The following is a 9883-nucleotide window of genomic DNA, read 5'->3' on the forward strand; positions in this document are numbered from 1 at the left end:
TATATAGAAAAATAAGTGAAATTATCAGAGACATGAGATGACAGTCAGGTTGCCTGTGTATCCTATAGTGACATGGAGGTCAGCGGGAGGAACCACTGAGCGCAACTATGCCTGTTTGTAATTTTTACAATGACTGCATCGCTTTAAAGGATTCCTGAGAGTTGTGAAATAAATCAAAAGGTTTATTAAATGTATAAGAAATATTTATTTATTTTTTAGTCAAAAACATTGAACCCCCCTTTCCCCTTTTTTTCAATTTCTTATGGTACCACCACCTTGATAGAGGATTGGGTGAGTATTTCTTCTTTATTTTTGCCCCTTAGACAAATCGAGCAGTTAACCCTTGCAGTGCCAGGGTAGCCCCACTGCAAGGGTTAACCTTTAAATTAGTTTTAGGTATCAGGCTATAGTTAGAGTAAAGGTGCCCATACACTGCACGATTCTCATACGAGAATCTCAATCGTACGAGAATCGTGCAGTGTGAATGAAGAAGTGCGACCGTTTCTACTGTACGGTCGCACGTCTTTTGTCTAAAGAGCATGCTAGAAAACCAGCCGCAAATCTTACGATTTTCGGCTGGTTTGAATGATGCTCGGGAGACAAATGCCGAACAGGCCGGTGTGCGCACGTGCACACTGCCCGTTCAGCATTGCGGTCATCGGAAGCCCGCCCCTCAGGGGGGCGGGCTTGCGATGATCGCAATTACGATCTGCCTGTCCAAGATGGGCAGATCGTACGGTTTTTTAATCACTTTACAACCATCGCAAGACTAAGGTCTTGCGATGGTTGTAAAGTGTATGGCCACCTTAAGGCCTCATTCCCACGACTAACAGCCGGCCCTTACAGATCCGTGCTGGGTGTACGGCTGCATCGGGGCGCTCCCGGGAAGGAGAGGTGCTGCGTGTGTTTGCACGCAGCAGCCTGTTCTTCTCTATGGGAGTACGCGGCTGTACGCTCACCCGAGTTGCACGTCCGCGCGGGTGTCCCTGCTCGGACGCAAGCAGGATTTGTACGGGCCGGCCGTTAGTCGTGTGAATGAGACCTAAGTGTTGCAGGTTAGAGTATGCACAATGTAATGCTCTTGGATCAGTTTTATTTTATTTTTTTCTATTTATTTAAACATTTTCTGTTATTTATATAAAATCCCTTATCCCTTATTTACTCTTGAATAAACCCTACAATTCTGAATTACCTTTCAATGAACATGAATAAGAGTATTGACTTTTTAGTTTTATGCCTGAAATGTGTTAACTTTTATGCCTAAAATGTGTTAATGTGGGACTATAGTGCAGTCTGTCAATAGCATTAACACATCAGCTAAGACAAACCAGTTACCAATGATTAGGGTTCCGCCAGCAGACAGCTTTTAATCATATAGTTTAAACCTTATTTCCAAAAGAAAAGAAAACGTTTGCTGTAAATGCTTAGAGGTATTAGAAGAAGTTAGGCTTTCATTTGTTTCATTTAAAAACGACATCTTCATCTCAAACTAGTATGTCCATGGGATGACAACACTGTTGAACTATTTTACTGCAGAACAAACAGGGTTGTCACCCTATTGCAGGAAGCGAAAAACTATCTATTGGCAAGATCCACAGGTAAAAAACTATGTTACAGGTGGGACTCAGAAAAACTGAAACTACTGTGTTAAAGAAAAACTCCTGGCAAATAAAAAAACTTAAACTTGCAATGGGGCTACCCTCCTCACTACAACGGTTAGGTGCTCATTTTGGCTTAGGGGCTGGAATAAAGCTGTTTTACTCACTTGATCCTGCTCTGTTCTAGCTATGGAATGACCCTCGGCATCCTCACCTTTAATGCAGGTTAATGGATCTGTATAAGAGATAATGACGTCACTGGTCTTTTGAGCGCCAGAACTCAGGGGAGAAAAAAAAATCTGCGGGGACTGATCTAGCAGCCCAGAGGAAACCAGGGTCAGGTAAGTAAATCTGCTTTATTCCAGTCCCTAGACCAAAAGGAGCACTTAACCCTTGCAGTGGGGCCAGAGTTCCTATTTAATGCTAGTAACAGGTCACATCCTAAATGTCATTTTTTGTGTGCCCAAAGTAGCCATGACCTATGTTCCATTTCCCCAAACCCAGTCCTGTTTTCAGGATAGTTTGGGATTGAATATTTTCGCTTAGCCAAACTGGTTTTAATTAATTTAATACTGTGAACCGATCCTCACTAATTCACACAAAGCTGAACACTTCTTAATATGGATTTACTAAGAAAGAAGATTGCATTAACCAAGGCCTGTCACTGTTAATCCATTTGCTGTAAAGCTAACTAAAACATGTTTCTTGTAATCAGGAATACCAGTAATGTGTACTCAGAAGTTCACAATGAAAAGCTTTTTACCCAAGATACTTATGACTTCCTGGCTCTGATGGTGGCTACAATTGGAATTTTCGGGTTGTGTAGTAACTCGCTAGTGCTGATTCTGTATTGCAGATTCAAAACATTAAGGACACCAACAAATCTTCTCTTGGTAAATGTCAGTTTCAGTGACCTTGTTTTCTCACTTTTTGGGGTCAGTTTTACTTTTGCATCATGTGTAAGCCAGCGGTGGATCTGGAACAAAGCGGGATGCGTTTTTGTTGGAATGTGTGAAAATCTGTTGGGTGAGTAAGGTCGTTTTTTTATACTATGATCTGGCAAATATTAGATAATGTACTATACCAATTTACTGGTTGTAGGTTATATGTATGTAATGCGTGGTGATTATTATTATTACAGGTATTTATATAGTGCTGACAATTTACACAGCACTTTACAAAGTTGCACATTCACATCAGTCCCTGCCCTCAAGGAGATTACAATCTAAGGTCCCTATCTCACATGCATACATAGAGGGCAAACTTAGAGAGGAGTCAAATAACCTACCAGCATGTCTTTGGTAGTGAACACAATATACGGTAGTTAATGTCCTGTAGAACTATATTATGTAGCCCATTTTTTGTTATGGCAGGAAACCAAACACTCTAGAGCAGTGGTTGTCAATGTATATGGTATAGGGGGCCTCCACTGCAGCCCCTGATGTTACCAAGGGTCAAACATGTTAAGTATATGTAATGCTAAACCGGACTGTAGACTGCGAACCTACTAGAGGAAATGGTTGATGTGGGCATGCTGCAAGGGTGATTGAAGACTGAAGATATGCAGCAGAAGACAGTGTGATACTGGGGACATGCTAAATGAAGCTCGCAGAGATTACTGCTCTTACCACTTTACAAATCACTGTTCCCACTATAGATTTCTTGGATCCAAGGGCCACACAACAAGAACCCGGTAGCCGCATGTTGCCCTTGGGCCACAGGTTGGGCATCAAAGACCTACAGGATACTCCAAGCATGGGGAAAACACAAACAATCCATGCAGACCTGGAAAGGAACACATACTTCATGCTCACAAGATTTGATACCTAATGGCTACAAGGCTAATATGTTGTCCACTGTAACAACATGCACTGTATTCAAAATTGTCCGCATGGTCTTAGAAAATGTAAATTGAGCACATTGGTCAGTTCAGTTGTACATTATGTTCATATCTGTCATTGGCTCACAATTCACTTTGTTGTTTCACAGGTTGCGTGTCAATCTTTACACTTACTGCTGTGGCATACGAACGATATGTTCGAGTTGTATTTGACAGAGTTATTGATTACTCATGGTCATGGAAAGCAATCACTTCTGTCTGGCTGTGTTCAATGGCCTGGACTATGGCACCATTAATGGAATGGAACAGATATATTCTAGAACCTCATGGACTAGATTGCTCTTTGGACCGAGTATCAACAGAGGCGAGACACTCCTCATTCATTCTTCTCTCATTTATAGCTTGTTTTGTTGTCCCAATGAGTATTATGATTTACTGCTATGGCTACATTTTATGCTCAGTCAGAATGGTGAGTAAAATGTATAACACTTTATATATAAAATTGTAACAAAAAGGATACACGGGCATAAACACTAGAAATGAATAGAACTATAAGATGTTTTAATTACTGAACACACATACATATCATATAAATTCATGGGGCTGTTTAAAACTGGTGGCCAAGCTTGTTACATCTCTGCAATTACACAATGGGCTACTGGCCAAAACAGGGTACTGATTACGGGGACATGAGTTGTCATAGGATCCTAATAGAACAAGTGTATTGTGTATAGATGTGCATGCTGGATTGGAGTGTCTGAAATATCTGCTAGACATGTGTGGCGGCAAAAAATTAGAACTTAAGCCAAAACATTTTGTATTTTGAAGAGTAAGTGAGTGGTATATCCCGTCAGCTTTTTTTTCCCCCCATCTTTGTCCTATTAGGGAGATTTCCTTTGACTTCCTGTCTGATAGCCACAACAGGACGTGAGAGAGGAAATCCCTCCAAAGAGGAATCCCTGGTGGTCAGCAGGGTCTCCAGAACCATTCGAAGATTTCCCATCTATTCCTGTTCTGGTGACAACGCCAAAATTTGGGATTTGCTCTCTATTTGTCACCAGGACAAATAGAGAGGGCTGAATATCCCTAATGAGATGCAGACAGCAATAAAAAACCGACAGGGATTCAGTTGCACTTTAACAACCCAAAGTTTTCAGTGCTAGTTCACTATTACCGGCTAGAAGGATGTCTTGTACTAGCTGTAGTAAACGGAATATTTGAAAACATAAAATACAGCGGCAATCAAATGTGCCTTTTTTTTTCTTTTTAGCTTCGAAAGTTACAAAGTGTTGAAACAAGCCAAGTGCTGAGGCTTTTACATTATGAGAAACAAATGGCTGTGATGTATCTTCTGATGATTTCGGCCTTTCTTCTTTGTGGGATGCCTTACCCAGTGCTGTCTCTTCTGGCGATGTGTGGTCATAGTGACATGATTACCCCAGCTACCGCCATTGTGCCCTGCTTCTTGGTCAAAACAGGCGCCGCAACACATGCAACTATCTATATATTAACAAACAAGAAGGTGAATGAAAGTATTGTATATGATTTCACATATCTGACTGCATGTATCAAACTCTGTAACTATTAGTTCTATATAAAACCAATTGTGTGGAGGAGGCCATCTTGGTAGATCTGATGACTGGTGGGGTAATATTAATGAAGCAAAATGCAGAAATCACAAATCCACAGAATGAACTACACAAAACTGGAAGATTATTTCAGTTTGGAGATGTGGATGAACTTCACAATCTCCCCTCCTCCAATCACATAAGTCATTGCAACCTGTGAAAGGAATGCAAGGCTTTTTCTGAATGCAAGATGGGATACAGCAAGTGATTCACTGTGATCGTTGTACTACAGCAGGAAATGGAAATCATTGCTGGTCATTTACTACTGAAAGGGAGTGCGGGCTGAATGACAGTAGGTGATTTATTGAACATTACAGCAGCCAGAGATGGGGCTCACTTCATCAGTGGTCACTTATTTTCACTATGTTAATATTGTTCAGCTTTAAGCTTACCAAATTTGGATTTGTGTGTTTCATAAGGCAAATGTGTTTTTTTTACTTCATTGCATGTTGTCAGTCTGCTATGGATTTTTTTTTTTTAAATAAAGAACATTAAAGCTGAAACCTTTTTTTTTTTTCATCAGCAGATCTAGTCATACATGTTAAGTCTAAAGATGATCTGCTTGGAGGGCCACTGCTTTTTGTAAAAATCCTCTCTTCATTGCTGCCACCCATTCATAAAACATATTTTATTGTTTTCTTGTTTTTATTTTGCAGTTCAGACAAGGCCTCATGAAGCTCCTCTGGATGAAATGTTTGAAAAACCATAAGATATTTGCCAGACAAGAGATTCCAGTTGGAGTAGGTGGCCGATTGTTCAAAGATGGAATGCAACGGAAGAAAAACGTACACTACACGTCTTCCTCTTTTAGCTCTGTTATAACAACAGGCCAAACTAATACGCAGCAGTCTGCTGAAGGAACACAAAAAATCCATGCACCTGCTGTTAAAATAATCCATGTCCGGCCATTATAACCTTATTTACATCTCAGTTAAAGTGATATTAAAGCCAAAGTGTTCCTAAACTAGTTAAAAATGCAGATTAAATAGCTTATAATGGATGATGTTCCGTGATTTTAAAATTTGTAGTTTTAGTTTCTTGCAGAATCAGGCGGTCCCCTGAGCACTGGCCATGATGTCCTGTTTTAGGGTGGCTTCTTTCCCTCGCAGGGTCCTATGAAGCCACCCTTATGTGTCTCCACAAACACACAGGCAAAGCAAGGCAGCCACTTCCCTACTTCCCATTCCTCTTTCCTCCTTTCTTTAATTTTCCTCCTCCTTTCTTCTCCAAGCTAGTAGATGGACAGCTGCTGGAGACGGCTCTGTACTTTGTGATCTTGTACTGGAGAAGAAGTTAAGGGATGCCGTGCTGAGAGAGTTGGAGCCAGCTGTTCAGAAACATGATGACTAAGTGCTTGGCCAAAAAAAACCCTATAGAGAGATACTTTGCTGGGCAAGGTATATTTGGATATCTGGATTCATTATTGAAAAAAGTTTGAGAGTTTAATACTACTTCAAGTACATTTACTAAAAACAAATTCCCTCTTCTCAAAGCACCACATATGCTAAAGCACCATATGTGTTTACACCTTCAATTTCTCAGGAGAAGAGACTCCTTACCGATGAACCCCAAAAATAAAGGTTACAATAATCACACAAATGATTTTAAAAAAGTCTTTATAATATTTTAGCAAGGAAAACTAATCAAATCTTCGTTTTAAACTTATTGAATCACTCCTCAGACTGTGGCCTTCTAGTAGTTTTTAAAGTGACATTAAAGTCAAACTTTTTTTCCCCCTTTCCCAATCCTGCTGTAAGGACTCACCTTAAATAATGTCTCTTAATCCGATCTTCTTCTTTCCTGTAGTTTTTAGCTGTCCCTCCAGCACTGGTGCGGGTCTCTGATCCAGCGCTGACTCCTCTGTCCTCCTCTTCTCTCATGTCCCACGGAGTCTGTGCAGGTGCACGCTGCTCCATAGACTTACCTTGTGTCTCTCCTCGTCTCCCGGCCCAACATCTGAAGCCCCAAGAACCTTTGCGGCTGGCCGAGAAATTTTCAGATGTTCGGATGGGAGCGCGCGGCGGAGACACTGGTATTAACCCTTTGAAAAAGTTTTTTCTTTTTTTCGTTTTGCATATATCTACTGCTTGCTAGCAGTAGATATATGCAAACACAAATGATGGTTTAATAACCTTTTAATGTTGTAGCTGCAGCTTTTATTGAAATAATTTTTATTTATTATGCCCTGAAAAGTCTTGTTTTGGCACTTCCTGTTATGGGGTGACAACTGTCTCTGAATTGTGACCCTGACACACAGCCATGATCCAGCCAGTGTGTCAGGGTCACAATGACATTAACAATAACTGTTTCCTTCTTTTTGTCTTTATGCTGCATCTTCGGCTTTTGCTTAGAGCTTTGCAGTAATCAGTAGCAGAGTTTTGATTAACCTCTTTTGCTTGCAATCTGACTTTCCCTCAACACATACTTCTGCTTCCAGTTGTCCTTTAGACACCATTGTCTGTAGGCCAGGATCATTCCCATATGCTTTAATTATTTTCTTAGAATATGCAGAGGGAGCCAGAAGAACATAACTGAAGAAGGTGCTCAATTAAGAAATGTATAATAGCTCTCCTGACTCGCAGGATGAGATCGATAATATGCAAACCGGAAAATTGGGGCTTTATCCTGGACCGAGAGGGTGCTACCACCTTCTACATTAAAGGAGAACTATGAGGTGAGTGATTATCCCTCAACCTCATAGTTCGAGCCGACGTGTGACAATGAAACTGTCACACGTGTGCTCAATAGATCGGGAAGTGGGCGAACACATACCGTTGCTCGCTCACTTCCCGATCATCTCCCTGCAGAAAGCTGTGACTGTCACTCACCGCTCCCTGCAGGGATTCTCCCCTCCCCGCTCCGATTTACGGAGCTTTGGGTCACGGGAGGATGCAGGTATGTGTCCTTTGTGACCCTTAGGAGAACTATGGGGAAAAACACTTAACCCATAGTTCTCCTTTAATACCACTGTTTGAGAGCGACTCTCTATTTTCCAGCAGATTGATAAAGTTGTCTGCTTCCCTCTGTCAGCTTCCTAATTTATTCCGCTTTTTTGACTCGGGTTTTTCTTTCTCTCCTCCTTTCCTTGCTTATTTTTCTTCTTTCTCTTCTCCCCCTGTCTTGTTTTTACTGCGCCTCTCATGGGCACACCTCATCTTAACAGAGTTTGTGTTATATTTTATGTATATATTTGAGGATGACCTTTCTCGGGACATTATTTTGTATATCTGTCTTTTCTACTTCAAATGTTTGTATCCTCTATAATGTTAAATAAAGATTATATAAAAGAAAAATACATTCATAATAGAGGGTTGCAGCACTTTGAGAGCAGAAGTTAATCATCTTAGGGCTGCAGCTTTCACATTCTGCTGTGCTGAAATACGAGGCATCCCTTGATGACCTTTCATAAAGTTGCGTGTGCTCAGGCAGTCTCTGGCATGAATACCATGGTGAGTCACTGGAGTTGATTTACTAAAAGCAAATAGACTATTTACGTTGCACAGGTATTTTCTCTTTGCAAGAGAATTTCCCCTTAACTTAAGGAATGAGGTGAAGCTCTGCCAAATTCCCTCATCTTCTGCAAGCAAAAAAATACATTTTTTTCTATTTTCCTTGCATGTGATTGGATATTCTTTGCAAAGTGAATTTCCACCATTCACAAAGTTAAGGGAAAATCCTTTGCAAAGTGAATAGTCTATTCGTTTTTAGCAAATCGACTAGAGTGATTCACCGTAGTATTACTGCAAGAGACTGCCTGAGCACACGCAGCTTTATGAAAAGTCATCAATGGATGCCTTCTATTTCTCTCCGCACATCAGAATGTGGAAGCTGCAGTTCTAAGTCATTTTACTTCTGCTCTAATATTACTGCAAATTAGGGATGCACCGATACCAGTTTTTCTGTATCAAGTACCAATATTTTTTTCCCCAGTACTCGCCGATAACGAATACCGATACAGGAAGTCCCATTAAGGAAGCCAGGTGGCGTGTAATGATTTGCCATATGGCTTCCTGATTAGCCGGGAAGCTGGGCGGCGTGTAAAGACTCTCCACCCGGCTTCCCGATTATCAGGGAAGCAGTCTCCATGATTCTCGTCACTAGATGATGAGAAAGCATGGGGCCGGCTTCCTGATTGGCTAGGGAAGCCAGCTCCATGCTCCCTCGCCACGAGGTGATGGAGCATGAAGCTGGCTTCTTGGCCAATCAGAGAGCCGGGCGCAGCGTCATTACACGGCACTCGGCTTCCTGATTGTCCAGCTTCCCGACCAATCAGGAAACCGGTTAGCGAGTCATTAGACGCTGCCCGGCTTTCTGATTTGCTGGGAAGACGTGACGAGGGAGCATGGAGACAGCTTCGCGGCTAATCAGGAAGCCGGGCAGTGTTTAATGACTCGCTGCCCGGCCTCCTGATACCGGCAGCTAGGCATCGGAGTATTTGTGCGAGTACCTGTATTTGCCCAAATAATAGTGGGTCCTGATACTAGTATCGGTGCATCCCTACTGCAAACCTCTATTATAAATTTCTTAATTGAGCATCTTCTTCAGTTATGTTCTTCTGGCTCCCTCTGCATATTCTAAGAAAATAATTAAAGCATATGGGAATGATCCTGGCCTACAGACAAAAGGTGTCTGAAGGACAACTGGAAGCAGAAGTATATGTTGTCAAAGATTCTAATCTGCATGCTTCTGGGTTGGTGACTCAGAGAGGACTAAGGACCAAGCATTTTCAGAAGGAACTGTCATCAGCAAAAGGAGGTCTATTGTTTTATTTAGTACAGGCTTCCTAAAAATAGCAGCTATTCCCACAAATATTCACC

General features: G+C 41.5%; 1 protein-coding gene across 1 annotated transcript in view; it reads left to right on the plus strand.

Annotated features, from left to right (window-relative positions):
• LOC108787842 (opsin-3-like) overlaps positions 1–5775 on the plus strand; it is a 35898-nt gene extending 30123 nt beyond the window's left edge. Inside the window, exons 3-6 of the mRNA XM_018557494.1 lie at positions 2314–2624; positions 3588–3907; positions 4709–4970; positions 5723–5775. Coding sequence (XP_018412996.1) covers positions 2314–2624; positions 3588–3907; positions 4709–4970; positions 5723–5775 — 946 coding nt within the window. The remainder of the gene's footprint in view (positions 1–2313; positions 2625–3587; positions 3908–4708; positions 4971–5722) is intronic.
• Positions 5776–9883: the final 4108 nt, after the last annotated feature.

The sequence above is a fragment of the Nanorana parkeri genome, unplaced genomic scaffold, assembly GCF_000935625.1.
Source record: "Nanorana parkeri isolate BGI_ZX_2015 unplaced genomic scaffold, ASM93562v1 scaffold287, whole genome shotgun sequence".
Lineage (NCBI taxonomy): Eukaryota > Metazoa > Chordata > Amphibia > Anura > Dicroglossidae > Nanorana > Nanorana parkeri.